The sequence below is a fragment of the Peromyscus leucopus genome, chromosome 3, assembly GCF_004664715.2.
Source record: "Peromyscus leucopus breed LL Stock chromosome 3, UCI_PerLeu_2.1, whole genome shotgun sequence".
NCBI classification, from domain to species: Eukaryota; Metazoa; Chordata; class Mammalia; order Rodentia; family Cricetidae; genus Peromyscus; species Peromyscus leucopus.
In genome coordinates this window covers 60,331,076-60,353,773 of record NC_051065.1, presented here as the reverse complement: position 1 = coordinate 60,353,773, position 22,698 = coordinate 60,331,076, and the positions used below count along the sequence as shown (strand labels likewise).

Sequence of the window (22,698 nt, the reverse complement as noted above, 5' to 3'; positions counted from 1 at the left end):
GAGCTACATGCCTGCCAAACTTTTTTCTTTTTCTGTCGGAGACAGGCTCTCACTATGTATCCTTGGCCTGCCTGAAATTCACAGTGTAGCCCAGGTTGACCTTGAATCCACAGAAATCTGCCTACCTCTGTCTCCCCAGTGCTGAGAATAAGGGTGTGTGCCACCATATCTGGCCTCTTATTCTGTGGTTTTGGAACAGGATCTCCCTCTGTGGCCCAGCCGCCATCAGACTCACAGCAGTTCTGTCTCCAGCTCCCAAGTGCTGGTATTAGAGGCATGAGCCATCACGACTGGCAGCCCTTTTCATACGAGGAACTCACTCTACCAGTATTTTGTTTTATGAATTTTATACTTTATCAGGATTAGTTTTTACTTCATCCAATTTCGGTTTTGTCTGAAGCTCCTGGGCAAGCTTCATTCCCTGTGAGCAGCGTGAGACACATGTGCACACGGGTCCTGAAGAAGGAGGCTGAATACTTCCTGTTTATATCCCAGCATTGCAGTCCCTGGCAGAGGGGCTGTTCCAGTCACATCCCCACAGATAACACCTTTACAGCATACAGTACCACCTCATACCACAGAATATTTTCTTTCCTTCCTTCTGCCCAGACTATGCAATATCCAAACCAGACCTCATGTCACAGATGGAGCGTGGAGAAAGGCCAGCCATGCAGGAGCAAGAGGACTCTGAGGAGGGTGAGACGCCCACAGACCCCAGTGCTGGTGAGTGGCAAATGGATGTCCCAGGGCCCTGCATCCTGGGTCTTTCAATAGCTCCAGTCTAGAGTGCCACAGTCAAGACAGGACCTGAGCAAGCTGTATAAGAAGGAGGAGGCCTGCAGGTAGATGTCCTCTTGGGGTACCAGTAGCACAGGTAGCTGATAAGTAGGAATGCATAGAGTTCATTGTCTTGGAGGTTTTTTGTTTTGTTTGTTTTTTGTTTTTTGTTTTTTTGACATGATCCATTCTTGCCATACTTTTTGCAGGAAGAATCATAGAGAAGGTATTCCTATGCTCATACCTCCTAGATTTCCCACAGAAGGGCATGTCTCTGCCTTAATAGAGGGCAGGCGTGGACTTTACTAGGCTGTAGCCTACACACATTCACTGTGAGTGGTATCCTGGTGCATCAGTTTTGTAGGCTGTGCTTGGGATTTTCCTTTGGACTTGAGTCACTTGCCTCAGATTTGCAGTAGAAACATCCCCTTGTCCTTTGTGGTGAATGTAACAATCAAGCATAACAACATCAGCCAGGCAGTGGTGGCGCACGCCTTTAATCCCAGCACTAGGGAGGCAGAGGCAGGTAGATCTCTGGGTTCGAGGCCAGCCTGGGCTACAGAGTGAGTTACAGGACAGGCAGAGCTAGCAACACAGGAAAACCCTGTCTCAAAAAAAATGAAAGAAAGAAAAAAGGCGACGACTAGAACAGCATTGGGGGTCCTATTGACTGCAGAAAGGAGAGTATCCTGCTGGGGAACTGTTGGTGACCAACAGACAGCTTTGTTAGGATTAGTGTCATTGATTTGAAGACTGCATTAGCTCAGAAACAACCCAAGGCGGGGAAGGTTTGTCTGGGCTTCCAATCTCAGAGGGATCAGGCCATGGCTGCCTGGCCCATGCACTCGATGCCCAACATCAGATGGAGGGGTGAGGCTCGCCCCAACTCAGTACCACAGATAAAAATAGATGAATTTGAAAGTAGATGAGGTTGAGGAGTTGGTCTAGGGATACACTTTGGTTAGAGGAAAGTCTGAAAACAAGAATTGGGTGGGAATAGAGAGATTCTGTATGGAAGAACTCAGGCAGGGGGGCTTAAAGCAAGAATTGGCAGAGATGCTTCGTGGCCAAAACCCTGAAATATGGCTGCTGCCCCCACTGGTTTTGAGGCCAGGGGCGGCACTGGTAGCATCCACCTCTTTCCCTGTCTCCTTTTGCCATCTGCATCCCAGATGGGCCTCCCATTGAATAGGGTTCGAGTGAAAGACAAATGGCCTGGCCCACTTTGCGCTGAGCTGGGTTTAGTCCAGGGCCTGAGCTGCAGAAGCAGTGGCCTCGTGGGAGGCCTCCTGTGTCGTTCGCACGTCTCCTTCCCAGCCCTGGGAGCTGACATCAGTGGGGAGGGCAGGTGACACGGAATATTTAGCTAAAGACAATTGCTACTGGAGAAATGTTGGTGTCTGCCCTTCCACAAACCTGGGTAATCTGCCCAGTGTCTTCTTCCTAGCAAGAAGGTAACAGAGCGAGCCTCAACCAGATCCAAAGGTAGACCAAGCAGGGGCATCTAGAAAACTGAGAACTTTCTTAGTTCCACATGTATCAAGAATGACAATTTTATGAGCTGTCTCAGTAAATTCATTCAGTGCTTTGGGTCCCTAAGAGATCCAGAGAAAAATCAGATATTTGCACTTAGCTGGAAGTACTCAGATTAGTTGTGTCCATGTCATCCATCTGCGTGTCCATCCATTTGTTCCCTTCCCTGTGTACTCACAGCCTGCAAATGCAAAACAAACCAGAAGGCATGGCAGAAATGTGAATTCTCATTTGTCTTAAACATTTTTTTAAATTTTTATATTTTATGTGTGTTGGTGTTTTGCCATGGGTGTTGGGTCCTCTGGAACTGGAGTTACAGACCGTTGTAAGCTGTCATGTGGGTGTTGGGAATTGAACCTGGGTCCTCTGGAAGAGCAGTCAGTGCCATCTCTTTAGCCCCTGTTTTAAACATTTTAAAAATATTAATACATTTAACCTAATAAAGTCATTTGAGAGAGTCTAACATTGAACAGAATCTAAAATATAGTTTAAAACATACTACGTATATCATAACATGGTACACTTTCTGTCGCCTCTGACATCATATTATGAAGAATTTTTATACCATAAGATTCACTTGTTTGTTTATTATTTAGCTCATCAGGTTTTTTTTATATCGGGTACTTTGTCCATGGCTGGGTACCCAAGAGGTCCTTGCTCTCACTTAGGCCGACACCAGTAGGAAGGCCAGTTTTAGCAACCACATCTACACTATGTGAAAACAGTCACTGGACTGGAGAGATGACTCAGCCATTAGCATGTACAGCTCTTGCAGAGGACCACGTTCAGTTCCCAGCACCCACATCAGATGGTTCACAACTGCCTGTTATTTCAGCCCTAGGAGATTCACTGCCATCTGGCCTCCTCTAGTTGTTCATGAACATGGTATGTGCGCATGACATACCATGTTGTGTACACAGATGTACACATAAGTAATATAGATCTTTAAAACAAAACAGAAAAACCACAGTCATATCCTATAATACAGCTGTGACAAGAAGCAGCCAAAGAATCAAGACAAAGCAGAAGATTTTGCTGAGCTTGGGGCGTCAGAAAAGGCATCATACAGACTGGCACGATGTCTCAACAGGTCATGGTGTTTGCTGCCAAGCCTGAGCATCTGAGTTCAATCCCCAGGATACCCATGATAGAAGGAAAAAACCATCTCCAACAAGTCCTCTGGCCTTCACATGAACCTGTACACAACACACATGTACAGTAAAAACATTTTATAAAGAAGACAAATCTTGGAACAACGAAATTTTAGTAGAGACCTAAATAACAACTAGATTCCTTGCTCCTAGGAGAACTAATTGAAGGGAAGATACTGGAAGCTGGGAGATAGCCGTATGTAGAGCCCTTGGCACAGCCCAGTGGGAACAGTGGCTATTTGCAAGATATGTATTAGCTGTTGACCAAGAAAAACTTAGCGACTGGTGGGTGTGAGTAAGGGGAGTGGAGGGTGCAAAGGATGATTCCTGACCTCTAACTCAATGAGGCCTGGATGAAGAGAAACAATAAAAATTCACTTTTGAACATGTCCCAGCAAGACACTAAGGAGAAAGCTGCTGAATAGAGTCTGGAGCTTAGAAGCAGAGTTCTGAACTAAAGACAGTTGGTGTTGGACATTGGGACATTTGGACATTAGGTATTGATGGTATAGACAGGATTGGATTGGTCTGAAAAGTACAAACTGTCATTGCAGAACCCCAACTCTTGGCAGATTTGGGGATCTGGAATCTGTTGATCAGAAGGAACACACGTCTTGTTTTATCTTAATTGTTTTATGTATGTGTGTGTGTGTAGTGTGCATACATGTGTATGTGTAAGGGTTCATGTGTGTGCAGGTTCCTATGTCTGTGTATGATGTCAAGAGTCTTCCTTGGGCTGGAGAGATGGCTCAGAGGTTAGAAGCACTGGCTGTTCTTCCAGAGGTCCTGAGTTCAAATCCCCAGTAACCACATGGTGGCTCACAACCATCTATACTGAGATCTTGTGCCCTCTTCTGGCTTGCAGGGATACATGCAGACAGAACATATTATACGTAAAAGTAAATCTTTCTTTTTTTTAAGGATTATTTATTTATTATGTACACACAGTGTTCCACCTGCATATGTGCCTGCATGCCAGAAGAGGGCACCAGATCTTATTATAGATGGTCCTGAGCCACCATGTGGTTGCTGAAAACTGAACTCAGGTCCTCTGGAAGAGCAGCAGCCAGTGCTCTTAACCTCTGAGCCTTTGTTTTGTTTTGTTTGTTTTAAAGAGTCTTCCTCAATTGCCCTCCACTGTATGTATTGAAGCAGGGTCTCTCAGTTGAACCAAGAGCTCACTGATATGGCTAGTTCAGATATTCCTGTCTCTGCCTTCCTTATACTGGGATTATAGGTGGGCCACTGTGCCCCACCAGTTTTTACATAGGTTCTGGGGATCCAGAGTGGTTGCTTATATAGCAAACACTTTAACCACTGAGCCATCTCCCTAGCATAATTTTTATTTACTTTATGAGTATTTTACTTGAATGTAAATCTGTGCACCCCACATGCATGCCTAGTGTACATGGAGGTCAGAAGAGGGCATTGGGTCCCCTGAAACTGGAGTTATTGACAGTTTGAGCCACCATGTGGTGGCTGGGAATTGAACCCAGGTCCTCTGCAAGAAAAAAATGCTCTTTTATTGTTGTTGTCTGTCTGTTTTGTTTGAAACAAGGTGTCTGTGTAGACTTGGCTGTCCTAGTGCTCGCTGTGTAGACCAGGCTGTCCTCAAACTCACAGACCCTCCTGCCACTACCTCCAACAAATTAAAAAAAGGAAGAAAGAGATGGGAGAGAAAACTGAGGACAAGCTGTGGGAAGCTGTGAAAGATCCTGGGTACACTAGAAGGTTCTAGAATTTTTACAAGTAGATGAAACTAAATAAATGCTACATGTATATGAATGCTTTGAGAATAGAATTACATAGCTTGGGGCCTGAGGAGAATTTGGAGCTGACTGTGAGGCCATTAACAGTGAGCAAAGCAAAAGAAAAGGGGATCATCTCAGGGGAAGCAGCCAGCTGGAAACACGAGCTCGCCAACTGTGGCTCCACATCAGGCTCACCGAAACCATGGGATGTTTGGGGGCTGGCAAGAGGTTTGGAGGGAATGGTCCTGTCTAACCAGCTCAAGAAGTGCCCATACAGGTGTGTTTTTAGGAGTCGAGTAATGAGGTGAGAAACAGGAATCCTTGGAATCCCTGGCTACAAAGTGAGTTTGAGGCCAACCTGGGCTACCCGAGGCTCTGTCTACAGGACAGTTAGCAGAATCAGACACAAAGTGAGAGAGACTGTATGCACATCAGTCTTCTGAGAACTGAAGAAGAGCATCCAGATACTGTTTATACCAGTGGTTCTCAAAAAGAAAAGGCAAGTTGGGGTGGGATGGTAAGAGTAAAATTTTTTTTAATTAATTAATTTATTTATTTATTTTTATTTAATTTATTTATTTATTTATTTATTTATTTTGGAGCTGAGGACCGAACCCAGAGCCTTGTGCTTGCTAGGCAAGCGCTCTACCACTGAGCTAAATTCCCAACCCCAAGAGTAAAATCTTAAGTCACCTTTTTATTCTTTCCAGTGTTCTGTGATATGCTTACACATTGTTGTAAATTATAGTAAGTGCATTCTACTGTAAAACAAGTTCAAATAATACAGATGCACATTACTTGCCAGCTTTTTTTGGTAAAGTATCTGACTCAGGCAAAGTAGTTTACACTTTACTTTTACATTCAGTTTACATTCAGTTCCAGAAGGCAGAGGCAGGAGGATTAGCACGTGTCTTACTATTTAAATCAAGATTGCTTTTAATAGCAGATTCTAATGTTCATAATCTATTTGCATACTCTCCTGTTGATATGCATTTAGGAGGCTCACAAGTTTTAGTGCATCAGTAAAGACTCTTATAAGGAGATCTCTGCAATGGCCTGAAACTTTTAGAAATGGATTTTCTAGGTCAAAGGATATGCCCACTTAAACATTTAATAGATATTGGCAAATGCCCTACTACCTCAGTCTGTCTGCTTTCATCTAAGTGTGAAAGTGATGCCATACACCCTGTCCAGTAGTCATTTTTTAGCTTTGCGTGACTTGCAGGAGCTGTGGATATGAGCCAGTGAGTGCTTCTCCACCTTCATGATGCTTCGACACTTTAATACAGTTCCTTGTGTTGTGTGACCCAACCATAAAATTATTTTGTTGCTACTTCATAACTGTAATTTTGCTCTGTTATGAATCATAATGTAAATACCTGATACACAGGATATCTGATATGTGACCCCTGTGAAAGAGTGGTTTGACCAAGGCCCCTAAGTTGAGAACCGCTGCTATAAACAGTATTTTGATGCCCTTCTTCAATTCTCCGCAGAGTGATGTACATAAAGTTTCGCCTTTGTGTCTGATTCTGTGAGCTGTCTTGTACTCCTTTTCCTCTTTGAAATTATTTCTTTTCATTATTGATTTCTAAAAGCATTTTGTTAGTGTTGACAGGGTTTCATGTAGCCCCAGGCTGGCCTTGAACTCCTGATCCTACCGCCTCCACCTCCCAAGTGCTGCTATAAAGACATTTTAAATATCAGAGATATTCTTGGTTGTGGCTGTTTGCAAACTTAAGAGGTGGAAACTGGACAAACTCCTAACCCAGCAGTGAGAGGCTGAAGCAGGCAGGTCTCTGGGAGTCTCGGGCTGGACTACATAGTGAGACCTCTCTCTCAAAAGCCAAACATACCAAAGATATTGTCTGTCCTATCTATGAAAACATTTCCCTAATTTGGGGAGTATTTTTGTATTTAATATTTATATTTGTGTTGGTATAACCACTTTAAGTTTTTATTTATTGAGATGAATTGGTCATTTTCTTTATGGTGTCTGAGTTTCACATCATTAACTACAGGAATATTGGGCCATTTTATTCAGTAAATACTGTGAACACAGAACGTAGGCCTTTGGGCTTCCTAAAAGCTGGTAAAAGCCTATAATGTCTGCTAATTAGGAAGATGAGAGAGTTGGATCCAAAGTTCACAGGCCCAGCTGGACAGCTTAGTGAGCGACTATCTCAAAAGTAAAAAGAGGAGCAGGGCCTGGTGGTGCACACTTTAATCCCAGCACTTGGGTGGCAGAGGCAGGTAGAAAAGGGCTGGGGCTAACCCTGAAAATATTGGAAACTTAAAACAACTTTTTGCCCTAGAGAACAAAACAAACAAAAAATGCTAAAGTAAACAATTGTTTGTTTGTTTGTTTTTAACTAAGCCTCTCCAAATATAACACTGCATAAGCTCCATTAACAAGTAACCCTTTAGGGTTGGGGATTTAGTTCAGTGGTATAGCTAGGCCCTGGGTTCGATCCTCAACTCAAACAAAAAGTAACCCTTTAAAGCTGGGCGGTGGTGGCGCACGCCTTTAATCCCAGCACAGGAAGCAGAGGCAGGTGGATCTTTGTGAGTTTGAGGTCAGCATGGTCTACAGAGTGAGTTCTAGGAAAGGTGCAAAGCTACACAGAGAAACCCTATCTCAAAAAAAAAAAAAAAAAAAAAAACCTTTATATATTCAAAATCAGTTTGTAGGATAGAGTTTTTCTCATTTCATAACAGTCTTTACGAAAAGTGATTACAGAGATTAAAAATGACAGAGTTACAGCCAGGTGCAGTGATACATGCTTATCATCCCAATAGTTGGGACACAGAGGCAGGAAAGTCTCCACAATGGTGAGGCCAGCCCAGGTCTACACAGCTAGTCTCAGCTAGCGAGAATATAGAATCACAGATTAAATGAAGATCTTGTAACCAAATACAAACAAACTGCAAAAATACTTCCAAAATGACTCACAGGGACCAAAATATGGCTCAGTGGGCAAGAACACTGGCAGCTTAATCCTTGAGCCCACATGTGGTTTAAAGAGAGAACCTGTGGGCGGGGTTTTCTGCCCTGCCAGTCAGCTCTGTCTGGCCAGCCAGTTCCCCAAATAACCACACAGGAACTTATTAATTATAAATGCTTGGTAGATAGCTTAGACTTGTTACTAACTAGCCCTTACATTTTAAATTAACCTATATTTTTTATCTGTGCTCTACCACATAGCAGTACCTTTTTCATGACGTCATATTCATCTGCTGCTTCTTCACCTGGCTTGTGACTCCACCCTTCTTCCTCCCAGCATCCTCTCAGTTTGGCTCTCCTGCCTAACCTCTTCCTGGCTAGCTATTGACTAGTCAGCTCTTTATTAACAATGATAGCAATGCATATTCACAGTGTACAAACGGATTATTCCGCAGCATTTTCCCCTTTTTGTTTAATTAAAAAGGAAGGCTTTAACTTTAACGTAGTAAAACTATATACAACAAAAATATTTATCAAGTAAGAATCATATTCACAATATCCAGTCCATTTGTATTTGGCAAAATCAGAGAAAATACCCCATTATGTATCTTATCTTTATGAGTTGAAAGTTTTATATCTAATTTACTTTTTATCATAACTAAGGAAAACTATAAGTTTAATTATTTAGTCTTTAACTCCATCAAAGACCCCAGAAAGATGTGATGTTACCTAATGACAGGGACATCTGGCTGCCTGGACAATCACCCAAAGTTCTTTTGTAATGCTGAGGCATCCAACCCTGGCCTACAGGCCTAGTATATCTGACAGGCATTTCTGAGAAGCAGGGAATTTTGAAGGACTGTCCTATCTTGTCTTGACAAAGTTTGGCAGTTGCTTTCTTTTGCATCCTGCTGGTCTAGTTTGGACAGTATACTGTCAGTAATTGAGGCAAGGGCAGTTTCTTTGCCCAGTGGCTAGCTTTTGCCACAAAGAAAGCAAACTCCATATGGAGTTTCTTCAGTGCCCATCATCTTCTTTGGAGTAAATTGGTGCTGCTGGGATCAGGCGTGTCTCACTGTCAAAAAAAAAACCCTTATGTTATTAAAACATCTTAAATGCCATATTCTGTAGTAGAACTTTGAAGTATTTGAAGATCACCTATCTATCTAAATATATCTATGTATGACATTGAAAATATATCTAACATGACTATAAGTTTGATAGTTATGGGTGACTATTAACCTGCATTTCTTTATTATCCTAAATAGCTTTGAAGGACTAAAACTTTACATAATTAAACAAGCTACATAGGTACAATACCTTAAACAAAAATAGACATGTCTGGCTTGCATGAGATCCCAGGTTGCATCTCAAGGACCACAGGAAATGAGAGGGCACACCCCCCCCCCCCCGCCCCCCCGTCCCAGTCTTACATGGAGCACTTCTGAGTTGAACCCTCTGTCACCACAAATGATCCAAACTGGTGGAAGATGTGTGCAGAAGGCATTGCTCTTGGACCTGTCTGACAGCCCTACTGCACGTTAGGTTTAGCTTTATAACAAAATTAAAAGAACATAATTGTCAGCCAATGGCCATTAAGAACATTTTTGTTCTGTTTTGTTTTTTGTTTTTTTGAGACAGGGTTTCTCTGTGTAGTTTTGGTGCCTGTCCTGGAACTCACTCTGTAGACCAGGCTGGCCTCGAACTGACAGAGATCCACCTAGTTCTGCCTCCCAAGTGCTGGGATTAAAGGCGTGCGCCACCACTGCTGGGCTAAGAACACTTTTTGATGATGTGTTAACCCCATGCTTTTTGTAGCATGTAATTTAGGGTAAGTTCAAAGAATCAAGTGACTTTCACCTGAGCATTTTCCAACCCACCCATTAATACCTGTGTCTCTAAAAAATGAAAAACAAAATAGACCTGATTCTGATCTGTCTAATTATACAGTAAGAACATGTGTTCATTCTCTAGTAAGTGAACTAATTGAGGAAAATTCCTACTTACCCTTATAAGAGATTTGTTTTCAAAGTTTTTTATTTTCTATGCTGGATAACTGTTTATCATTCTGCATAATTGTTGCTAAGGATAACTTCAACCAGGAAGAAATGAACATGTCCAGCCTTGTGACTATTAGAGATGAAAGCAAGATTATCTTTCAATTTATAGGAACATTTTTTGTGGCAGATGAGGTGATCATCAAAAGGCTCCTAAGCATGAAAGTGCATTCTATTAGGATAACATTCCATGGGCAAAGTGGGATTGGAAACAGGCTCACGTTGAAGAGGAATGGGGTATAAAGAACCCAGCTATCAAAGAAGAACTTGGCTGTGTATTTTTTAAACAAATAATGATCGATTTAAAGCTGCTGGAGTTTTTAGATTCCATTGGTGACATTAAATGAGGGATGAGGAAAAAGCTTATTTCTGTCTCAATGTTTACTCTAGAAATCATATTTTTGTTGAAACTTTTTTAGACAGTCTCACTGTATCCCAGACTAGTCTCCAGCTGTGACAATCCTGCCTCAGCCTCCCAAGTGGTCAATCATAGCAGTGACCCCGCTTACCTATAGGTTTATTCAAAAGGTGCAAAGAGACTGTTTTGAAATTTTATTTTAGGGAGTAGACAAGTAAACTACTTTCAGGAGTTTATGCAGGTTAGGGAAGTCGTGTTTCTGGAGGGCCTGTAATGACTTACTATGGACTCGAGGCAGATAAAGAGGCACAATTCGTGAGCAGCCCCCCCCCCAATGAAGACAGGCGGCATTAAGGAGAGAGGGTGGACATGGTTAAAGGAGGGAGGAGAGGCTAGAGAAGGGGTGAGGTTAATCGGTTTCGTATTGCTCCAACAAACTACCCCAAAATTGGGAATTTATACAGAAAACAATTTTGTTGTAGACATTGTGATGTGTATCTATAATCTCATTCACTAGGAGGTAGAGGTTGGGAAAATTAGAGTTCAAAGTCATCCTTGCCTGCAACGCTAATTTGAGATCTGCCTAGGCTGTACTATAAGTTCCAAACCAGCCTGAGCTGAAAAGTGAGATCCTGACACTGGAAAAGAAAGCAAGTGTGTTTAGCTTACAGTTTTGGCTGCCGAGAGCCTGTCGCCAACACCTCATTACTCTTAGGAGTCCTTCTGGCTCCATCATAGCACAGCAGATGGCATCCTGGAGAAGAGAGGAAGAGAAACCCAGGACTTGTTCTTAGCCAGCATCACTGCCTTCACAAGAGCAATGCCCCCAATCTACCCATCTTTTAAAGCCCGCCCCCCAATACCATTACATAGGAGCCAGACTGACTGCATGTGAGTCTTTAGAACCGTGGTTCTCAGGAGCAAACCTCTACAAAATATTTACATTACAATTCATAACAGTAGCAAACTTACAGGTATGCAGTAGCAACAAAAAATAATGTTATGGTTGGGGTCACCATAACATGAGGAATTGTATTAAAGGGTCACAGCTTTAGGAAGGTTGAGAAACACTCCTTTAGATGATACTCAAAAGATACACAGACTACCAGGACTGGAAGTTTGGGAGGCTGAGGCAGGAGAATTACAAATTCAAGACCTGGCTGGGCTGGAGTGAGTTCAAAGACAGCCTGGAAAATTGAGCGTGAGCCTCTCTCAGAAATGAGAAATAGGAGCTAGAGAGACAGCTCAGCACTTAAGAGCACATGCAGCCCTTAACTCAACTCTTTTTTTTTTTTTTTTCTTTTTTATAGCCTTTTTTTTCCCCTCCAAGACAGGGTTTCTCTGTGTAGCTTTGCGCCTTTTCTGGAACTCACTCTGTAGCCCAGGCTGGCCTCCAACTCACAGAGATCCACCTGCCTCTGCCTCCTGAGTGGGATTAAAGGTGTGCACCACCATCGCCCGGCTTTAACTCAACTCCTGATCCTCTTGCCTCTCAGACTAGGATACATCACTAACTTATATCTAAAAATAATTAGAACTAGGTGGTACTCCCTACACGAAATCACTTTAAAGGACCAATAGAAAAAGGAAACCATATCTAAACCTCCCCATCCAAGAAGCAGAATCAGCGGGGCTGTTGGTGCCCTTTAATGTTAAATCAGCCTGGTTGGTGCCCTTTAATGTTAGTGCCTTTAGTCCCAGCACTGGGAGGCAGAGGCAGGCATATCCGAGTTCCAGGCCAACCTGGGCTACAGAGTGATTTCCAGACCGGCCAGGGCTACAGGGTGAGACCTTGTTTCAGAAAACAAAAACAAAATGAAGCAACAACAGAAAAGAATAGAATCAAAGTTGCCACTTTGTACTTTACTTGAGGAAAGTGAGCATATGCAAATATGGGTGTCGGCATGTGGGGAGAGGTTCTCTTTCACAGCCTAGTGAAGGATGAGCTTCCATTGCCTTACTGAGAAGCAATCTGGTTGATCCGCCAAAATTAACAATGTTTCATCTTTGGATGCTGTGGTCCCATAGAAATGAAACAACTATTTTGTAATTGGGGATATAAACAGATGTTTGTTGTAGTGCTGTTTACTGTAGCAAAAGATAAGGACAAAAGTGTTTTTTCCATTGGGGAATAACTTGCTAAATTATAGTATGTGCCACAGGGTGGGATATATGAATTGTTTAAAAGACTATTTAGCACTGTGGAAAATCAGCTTGAAGGAATTTCTACAAGATAGTTGATCACAGAGGAGAAAAAGAGGCTGTTTTATTTTAACTCCAACAGTGACCCAAGAATAAAATTAAGTATGTATATTGATATGAATGTAACTATATAAGCATAGAGGCAACCATAGCTAATTACAGGAGTTATCTTCGTAATGATGAAATGAGAGGAGAAAGGAAATTAATAGGAAAAAAAGACTGCACTGAAAAGCAAAAATGAGTATTATGCTCCCATTTGTGTAGAATAATGCTACATCTATAAAGCCCATCTGAAATTAATATAGATCTGTGCAAGAAAACACAAATGTTACAGCCCTTTATCTGATGGTGTCTGTCTAACTAAAAACAGACAAAACCCAAACACCCCTCTCACAGTTATACCTGTGTGAGAAATTACGCGGGCCAAGAGAAGGTCCTTCTGGGAGTCTGTAAGAACCGGTCAGATTGAGAAGTGAGGAGACCTTTTTGTGATCCTCGGTGCGTGAATGGACCAGCAAGAGAGAAACTGGGTTTTGACTGTGAAATAATTTTCTAAACAACTTAGGATTTATAGAGAATAAAGTTTTAATCTATTATAACTTGACTCCAATTTGTATTAGCATTCAAGACTACAAAGTGTCCAGAAAATTCTTTCTGCTCACCATTAACTCTATTGTATTTTTTAGGGTCTCTTTAAAAAGACCTGTTGGAATGTAAATGCTAGGACTGTAGAAACCTGGGGAGGTGGCATGACGGCTCTGTGTGTCCTCACCTTCCTCAGCACACGATGGCATCGTGATTAAGATCGAGGTGCAGACCAACGATGAGGGCTCAGAAGGTCTGGAGACACCAGAGCCGCTGATGGGACAAGTGGAGGAGCATGGCTTCCAGGACTCAGAGCTGGGTGACCCGTGTGGAGAGCAGCCAGACCTGGACATGCAGGAGCCAGAGAACACACTGGAGGAGTCCACCGAAGGCTCCAGTGAGTTCAGCGAGCTGAAGCAGATGCTGGTGCAGCAGAGGGGCTGCACGGGTAAGTTCCGGGGGAGTGGGGGGTGCAGAGGGAGGGTCCTGTCTCTCACAAGTGGTCCTAATAAAACCTCCCAGCCTAGGAAAGAAGTTGTTCTGCCCAAGATTGGTTCAAACAAGAACTCAAAGGCAGATGAGGACAGAAACATGTCCAAGGTCACCCAGGTAGTGGCAGAGTTCCAACTTCCTTCTCATTCATCTCAGCATCGTTGTGACTTTGGAGTTTGGTGGTTTTGTTTTATTTGGGTAGTAGTGTCTGTCTTTGAGCCAAGAGTCTCACTAAGTAGCCCAGGCTAGCCTCCTGGTGCTGGGAATGAAATCGTGTGCCAACACACTCTGCAAGAAAAGCATGTTTTAAAAACAACTGTGGGTAGTCCTTGTGAGCCAATACAAGGGTCTGCTGGCTCTGCCTGCCATTCTGAGTCCTAACCTAGAAAGGGTTAACTCTTCTCTTTCCTTTCCTGTCCATCTCCCCTACCCCCCTCACCCCCCACCCCTGTGCTGGCCAGAGCCTGAGTGTGCTTTCTCTTTCCTCTTTGTCTAGAGCGCCTCTCTGACCTCCATGCCAGCCTAACTCACACAGCATAGCTTTTTCCTTCGTTTCTCCAGTCTCCTCTGAGCAGCTGCTGAGATTTACAGCTTGCCTGCCCTGGGGTTTTCCTTTTAAGCTCTAAAGAGAGAGAGGGAGAGAGAGACTGAGAGACTCCTGTCCTTCTCTGGTCGACTAGTCACAGTGCCTGTAACTACATAATCCCCGTGTCCTCCCTCGCTCTCCCCAGGAGTGCTGTGTTGTAGCAGGGGCATTCAGTGCTGACCCTGGAGTGTCCTTCCTCACAGCTTTTCTGGTGCCCCACTGTTTGGTTGCCTGTTTGTGTTTTTACTTGTTTGTTTTTGAGACTGAGGGCTTCCAGTTGTAGTTTAGATTAGCCTTATTTTTAATTCCTCCTGCTTCAGCCTTCCAAGTGCTGAGAGTGCAAGCATGAACCACCACATCTGGCTGTAATTTGCATAGTCTCAATTAATAAAAATCTCATGGTGTCCTTGGTCAAGTGGTCAGGATCTAATTCCTTAGATTTAAGTAAGTGCACAGAGGCCAGGTGTGGAGGTTCACTCAGCATACTCATGAAACACTGTAGGTTCCAAGCTTCAGGGCAGCGGTTCTCAACCTGCCAACGCTGTGACCCTTTAGTACAGTCCTTCACACTGTGGGGACCCCAGCCATACAATAGAGTGTAGTTTTGCTACTGTTATGTATCATAATAAATATCTGTGTTTTCCAGTAGTCTTAGGCGACCCCTGTAAAAGGGTCATTCGCCCCCCAAAGGGTCATGCTATGCTCAGGTACAAAAGACAGGCATAAAATGTTCTACAAAGATTTTGTTAGAATTCAAAAACTAGACTGGAGACATAGCTCAGTGGTTAAGAGGACAGTTCCCAGCACTCATTTTGGGCAACTCAAAATTGCCTGCAATTCCAGCTCCAGTGGGATCCAACACCCACACACAGATACACACTTAAAAGGTAATAACAAAATCTAGTACACCAAACGGTCATCCCAGAAAACATATATGCAAATAACATTATGCAGACTGAGTAGGTTATACTTAGGAGTGTGTGTGTGTGTGTGTGTGTGTGTGTGTGTGTGTGTGTGTGTGTATTATGTATGTATGCATGCATGTATGTATGGTGGGCTATGTTTACGAGTGTGTGTGTGTGTGTAATAACATCTAAAAAGGAGGCCATGAATTTGGAAAGAGAACAAGGAGGGGTAAATGAGGGTGTGGAGGGAGGAAAGAAAGGGAAGAAATGTTGTAATTATGTTCTCAAAAAAAAAAAAAATCTGAGCATGGTAGCACACACCTTTAATCCTTAAGAGGCAGGGACAGGTAAACTCTTGAGTTCAAGGCATCCAGGGCTACATAGAGAGACCCTGTCTCAAACACAAACCAAAAAACCTCTCCAATTAAAACTGGTTAGGAAATGTCAAAGATCGGACTACAAAAGCACCTGGAGAATTCGAATGAGTGAGATGTTCTTAGGTTCTCAGGGGCCCCCATAGAACCTGACTTTTTTTAGATCCTATAGAGGCAAGCCAAGCTTGGAGGTAAGGGGACTGCACCAGTTGGGCATTGCGGGGCACTGCCCTCTGGAGCCTGAAGGAAGCTGTGAGGCTGGTGTTTTCAGAACACCTTGTTCTGGCTGCACAGTGAGACCTGCATCTGTAGTTCCCTGGGTTGCCCCAGAAAATCAGAGCCTGAATCCCACCAGAGAGGAACTCAGTTAGTATTAAATGTCACTCACAAGTCAGGATCACAAAAGAAGACATAGAGACTGAGAAGGAGGGAGAAGTTAATGGAGGAGGGTCAATGAAGGCATGATGAGAAACTCAGGTGGGCTCAGGGAGGAAGAACTGTCTGAAGACAGAGAAGAAGAAAGATATGAATCAGTGCCCATTGAGACCGCTGCAGATACTAGCTCCAAAAGAAAAGTATCAGGGACTATGGGGGTCCAGCCCCTCGATAGTCCCCTCCCAGGGTCTGGGAAGAATCTACAACCAGCTGATAATTTAATCTCTGATGATATGAAATGAATCTAGGTACATGAAACTCCTTGGTCCATACACTTTATTATTCTGTGTCAGTTCTCTCTCTATACAGCTTCTATTCTGCTCTCATGCCTAGCTCCTTTCTTGCCTGATTTCTCTCTACATTTATCTGCTGTCCCCTCTAAGTTCTAACTTAATTCTCTCATCTTAGTTCTGCCCCATCTGGGTTCTCATCCATCTTGTTCTTACCCATCTTAGCTCCTCTCCCATCTCCTCCTCTCTCATCTTGTTCTTCCCCATCTGGCTCTTCCCCATCTTGTTCCTCTGGTACTCTCTTCTAGCCCTTCAATCTAGTTCTTCCTCATCTCAGTTTGTTCCTCTCCAGTTCTCACCCATCTAGTTCTTCCATTCTCTTTTTTCCCCTCTCTCTCCTCCTCTCAGTCTCCTTATTCTCTCAGTTCTCCCCAAGTCTCTCAGAAATCCAGTTAAAAACCCAAGCAATAGCAGTCCTCTGGCAGAGCAAGGTCACCAGGCTTGAATTCTTACAGGGTCATAAAGGCAGATGAGAGTTTTCCCCAGGCAGTGACCACCAGGCTTTCTTTTACAACCCAGAAGGGGAGTGGTAAAGGAGGAGGTCAACTGAGAACTAATTGATCAGTTAGTGTATCAAAAAGGGAATTTATGTGCTCAATCTACATTCCTAGAAGTAGTTAGGTAAGAAGTTAGGAGTCTATGATGTTAGTAATAGAAAAGGAGGGTCTCAGGTTGCACAAGAAAAAAGCTATCCACCGACCTAGGGAACATGCGTCATTTCCACAAGGGTGTTACTTTAGTTCAGGAGATTGTTTGGCCTTGGATAAATACATTGTTAGGAGTTCTTGGAAGCACGCATAGCATTACAAGAAAATCACTGTAGGAACCAGCTAACATATAGACAAAAGCTAAAAAAGCATCAAGACTTCTTCAGCCACGGCTTGACCTTCGGAAAAGTCCTTGACTTTTCCAGGTAGTAGCTTTTGTGATTGTGGCTGAATTCCATTATGTTTTCCTGCGGCTTGCAGCAGGAACAGTGGAACTTTGCTGGCCCCCAGACTTGAGTTCATGAACACAAGCTCAGGCACAGTGTAATGGTTCTTGGGACTGGTTTCTTTCCCTCTGAGGACTGACCCTCCAGCAGCTTCCTATCCCGAGCACCAGGGCACCAAATAGCCATCTCCTCTGCTTCCTCAAGAGCCCTGTTAAGCTCTGGGTTTCACGACTGCTCATCTGAAGGTAGGAATCATGGGACAGGGAACTAGATTTTCCCAAAAGGAGAAATTTGGATCAATATATGTATATCTCTGTGTGTGTGTGTGTGTGTGTGTGTGTGTGTGTGTGTGTGTACACGTGTAGCACAAAGTCTGTCGGTGAGGATGGAACCTTGTACTTATCCAGGGTCAGGGTTCTAGATAATAGCTAAACTCTTGCTTTCTAACCTTGGAGCAGAGGGGATCGTGATAAAGACTGAGGAGCAAGAGGAGGACGAGGAAGAGGAGGAGGACGACGACCTGCCACAGCACTTGCAACCCCTTGGGCCGCTATCCGGGAGGTACGAGGCCAGTATGTACCAGACCCCCCTGCCTGGGGAGATGTCCCCCGAGGGCGAGGAGAGCCCCCCACCCCTGCAGCTGGGCAACCCATCAGTGAAGAGGCTGGTGCCCAGCATTCACGGGCATTCTCATGGGCATGGTGAGCGGCACCTGGGGGAGAACCGCGGGACCTCCAGCCAGCAGCAGCGGAACCGACGTGGCGAGCGGCCCTTCACTTGCATGGAGTGCGGCAAGAGTTTCCGGCTGAAGATTAACCTCATCATCCACCAGCGCAACCACATCAAGGAGGGGCCCTATGAGTGTGCCGAGTGTGAGATCAGCTTCCGCCACAAGCAGCAGCTCACGCTACACCAGCGCATCCATCGGGCGCGCAGTGGCTACGGCTCCCCGGAGCGCGGGTCAGCCTTCAATCCCAAGCACTCACTCAAGCCGCGTCCCAAGTCACCCAGCTCAGGCAGTGGGGGTGGCCCCAAGCCCTACAAATGCCCTGAGTGTGACAGCAGCTTCAGCCACAAGTCAAGCCTGACCAAGCACCAGATCACACATACGGGGAGAGGCCCTACACATGTCCGGAATGCAAGAAGAGCTTCCGCTTGCACATCAGCCTGGTGATCCACCAGCGTGTGCATGCAGGCAAGCACGAGGTCTCCTTCATTTGCAGCCTGTGTGGCAAGAGCTTCAGCCGCCCATCACATCTGCTGCGCCACCAGCGGACTCACACCGGTGAACGGCCCTTCAAGTGCCCGGAGTGCGAGAAGAGCTTCAGCGAAAAATCTAAGCTCACCAACCACTGCCGCGTGCACTCACGCGAACGGCCGCACGCGTGCCCCGAATGCGGCAAAAGCTTCATCCGGAAGCACCACCTGCTGGAACACCGGCGCATCCACACGGGGGAGCGGCCCTACCACTGTGCCGAGTGTGGCAAGCGCTTCACGCAGAAGCACCACCTGCTGGAGCACCAGCGAGCGCACACGGGCGAGCGGCCCTACCCCTGCACGCACTGCGCCAAGTGCTTCCGCTACAAGCAGTCGCTCAAGTACCACCTGCGGACCCACACGGGCGAGTGAGCATGCGCCCCGCCCCTGCCCCGGCCAGATGAGCAGCCAGGTGCAAGGGTCTAAGGCCCCTGGGACAGGTGCCTCGGCTGCCCCCAGGCTGAGCCCAGTGGGCGGGAGCGGGGCGCCCTAAGCCCTTCTGCTGTGAACCCTCCTCCCCTCCTGTCCCTTCTCCCCAGGAGGGGGTAGTGAGACCAGGTCGCTTGTTGCCTGCTTCCCCAGGGCCCCAGGGGGGAGCGCTTGGGCCTGGGGAACCCCTTCAGGCTGTTAATTTCCTTGACAATAAAATGGATGAAAACAATCTGCACGGGGGCAGTGATTTGGCTGCCAGCCACTCACAGGCGCGATGCAGGGCCATTTAGTCGGGGATAGAACTGTCTGATTACCTTTTGGATACTGTGGTTCTATTTGATAATAATAGAGTAATTTTTAAAAGACGAGCGTTTCCTGTTTGCTGTTCTTGTTTAGTTTGTAAGGGGAAGGGCTGAAGTGGCCCAAGGGACATGTGCCTAGTATCAGCTAACAGACAACTGATTTCCTCTCTCAAACTCACTGTCCATGCCGTGAGAAGGAGAAGCAGGTACCCTGACTATAATCCAGAGAGGGCAACAAAGCCGAGCAACCGGAAGGACTGAAGGGAAAGTGCACGGCTGCCGGTCTAACCGCCCCGGTGTCTGTCTGGGCTGGGGGTCTCAGAGTGATGGGGAGGTCAGGTTGAGAATGATGTGAAAAGGTGTTCCTGTGGCCAAGCGGGGGCCTTCCCTCGGGGCCCGCACTTTCCTGTCCAGCTTGGAATGCCTCTGACAGAGGAGTGGAGTCTGTAGAGGGGGAAAGGACGTCTCGTGGGTTTGTCGGAGCAGCCACAATGCCATCAGGACGCCTCTCCTTTTTTAAACTTTATTTGTAATTATGTGGGGAATGGTGTGTGTGTGTGTGTGTGTGTGTGTGTGTGTGTGTGTGTGTGTGTGTGCATGTGTGCACAGAGAGCTTATGTAGCTCAAAGTCACAGAAGGAAATGAGAGAGGCCAGGATTTTTGTCTATTTACTTTTTTTATTTTAGTATTTTGAAACAGGATCTTGCTCTCACCCAGGCTGGTCTGGAACTCACTGTGTAGCCCAGGCTGGTCTCAAATTCATGGCAATTTTTTTTTCTTTTTTAGACAGGCTGTCACTGTATACCTCTGGCTAGCCTGGAACTTACTATGTAGACCAGAGTGGCCTGGAACTGATAGAGATCCACCTGCCTCCAAAGTGTTGGGATTAAAGGCCTGAACCACCCATGTCTGGTTACAGTCCAGATTTGAACTCAAGTCTTCAACCCAAAAAACCATGTTTCATCATAAAGTTCTTTTCCTGGGATCTGGTTGTTGGAAAGAGAAAAGCCAGTCTGTTATCTAATCCATTTACACCAGATTTTTTTTCATTGAAAATAAGATTGAGGGAAAAGGAATCTATTAAGGGAATAGGCTGTGTTTGGTAAGTGTACTAAGGATGGAAATGAACGTTAGAGGGAGAGAAAACTCTGGAGTCAAGACAACATTTCCTAGCAGAAGTCATTAAGTGGGCAACTCATGGGTTTTCTTGGCCTTCTGAGAGGCTCTTGTGCAGGGGCCAGGAGGAAACGGAGTAGGCATAGGTCTAGTACCTTTAAGGGTGCTTGGTAATAGCCTGCCAGAATTTACTATGTACTAGGCTACATGAGGAAACAAAATACAAAAAACCATTACTGCCTTGACAGTATGGATCTGGGCTTTGGACTTTCTCTAAACTGAACCTTTGGCTCTGGAGACGCTTGGGCCTTCGGGGAGAACTTTTTACTCAGGTATCACTGGCAAAAAAAAAAAAAAAAAAGGCCACATCTTTGATTTTCTACCTCTGTCCTTCCTCAGAGCAGTTTCGACAGCCAGATGCCAAGGGAGACCTTTCCTGAGGCACTGTGTGCCAGCTCTTCAGATTAAGGGATCAGGGACTGAGGCCCTGTAGGCTCTTCTGTTGCCAGGGTAATGCTGAGTCAGGCCTAGGCCTCTGCATCAGCCTTCTGGGAAGTGATTTGGCTGCAAAATCACCTTGCTTCTCATAGTGCGAACCTTTACATTTCAATTTCTTCAAAATCAATTTTGAATTGATCGAGTTTGGTTTCTTGAAATGTGGATTCGAAATAAACACATACAATTTAACTTTTCTATTTCTGACAAAGGATAGCTGCAGAATTAAAAAAGTAAAAAGAAAGAAGAAAAGGAGTTAGTCTAATACTACCGATTGGAGCCTTACATAAAAACTGGTCTGAAGTCATCGCTCAGAATTTTATTAAGGGTAATGACAATAACCTACACCTCATTGACTGTTACCATGTTCTAGGCATTGTGCAAGACAAACGCTTCTGTTTCATACTGTGACAAGCTATGAAATTGCTGATACTGTTCCTTCTAACAGATGAAGTCCGGACATCAGCCCAAACTTGCATGGCCAGAATTTAACCTAAGCTCAGCCCCAAAGTATTTGCTGTCGTGCCTCTCAGTTTCTATCTGGATGATCCTTAATAAAAAGAAGGCAAAAACTGCAGCTCTGACTCTCATGGGCACCTCAGTTAAGCCTGGACCTGGCCAAAAGCAGTCATCCTCCAACCCTGTCACACAACAGGGGGACATGCAGCATGTTTTCCTTAGCCGAGAGCTGGTAGCTGTTGCTCACTTACTGAGATGGGACTCGGAGAAGACTGTCAGTTTGCCTGTTTGTCAAAATGATGGCTGTAGTGATGTGAGCTACTTTGGGTCCTGAGGTTAGCAAGAGGCTACAACCTCCTGAGGGTCTGTCTGAGGAGGGACCTCAGTAGACTTGTGCACTGATCAGAGCAGCAGCTGGCGAAGGAGACTCGCTTTGTTTTGGTTTGGTTTTTGGTTTTTCAAGACAGGGTTTCTCTGTGTAGCCCCAGCTGTCCTGGAACTCTGTAGACCAGGCTAGCCTCGAACTCACAGAGATCTGTTGTGGAATATCTGTTTACACTGTAAAGATGTGTCTCTGCCTAAGGTGCCTTCTAATTAGTTTAATAAAGAACTAAATGGCCAATAGCTAGACAGAAAAAAAAAAATAGGTGGAACTTCCGGACAGAGAGGGGAAAACTGAGAGGAGGAATCTAGGTGCGATTTTGCCAACAGACTAGGAACAAGTCAGATGTGCTGTACTAAGAAGAGGTAACTGGGCCACATGACAAAACGTAGATTAAAACATATGGGTTAATTAAGTTATAGAGACTATTGGGGGGAAAAAGCCTAGGCTAAGCTAAGCGGTCATAAAAGTCTCCAGGTCATTATTTGAAGACTGGTGATCCAAAGATAGTTCAACAAGAAAACCTGCTACAGAGATCTGCCTGCCTCCAGAAGGAATGGGGTGTGTGTGAGTGTGTGTGTGTGTGTGTGTGTGTGTGTGTGTGTGTGTGTGTATGAGTGCACAGAGAGCTTATGTAGCCCAAAGTCACACAGAAGGAAATGAGAGAGCCCAGGATTTTTGTCTATTTTTTTTTATTTTAGTATTTTGAAACAGGGTCTTGCTCTCACTCAGGCTGGTCTGGAACTCACTATGTAGCCCAGGTTGGTCTCAAATTCATGGCAATTTTTTTTTTTTTTTTTTTTTTTTTTTTTAGACAGGCTATCACTATATACCTCTGACTGGTCTGGAACTTACTGTGTAAACCAGAGTACACATACATT

The 22,698-nt window shown here is 44.8% G+C and overlaps 1 protein-coding gene across 1 annotated transcript in view; it reads left to right on the top strand.

Moving 5' to 3' along the window:
* The window catches only part of Znf777 (zinc finger protein 777), a 28,656-nt gene extending 9,228 nt beyond the window's left edge, over positions 1 to 19,428 (top strand). Inside the window, 4 exon segments of the mRNA XM_028879632.2 lie at positions 610 to 723; positions 13,555 to 13,806; positions 17,833 to 18,480; positions 18,483 to 19,428. Coding sequence (XP_028735465.1) covers positions 610 to 723; positions 13,555 to 13,806; positions 17,833 to 18,480; positions 18,483 to 19,003 — 1,535 coding nt within the window. The 3' untranslated portion in view covers positions 19,004 to 19,428.
* Positions 19,429 to 22,698: the final 3,270 nt, after the last annotated feature.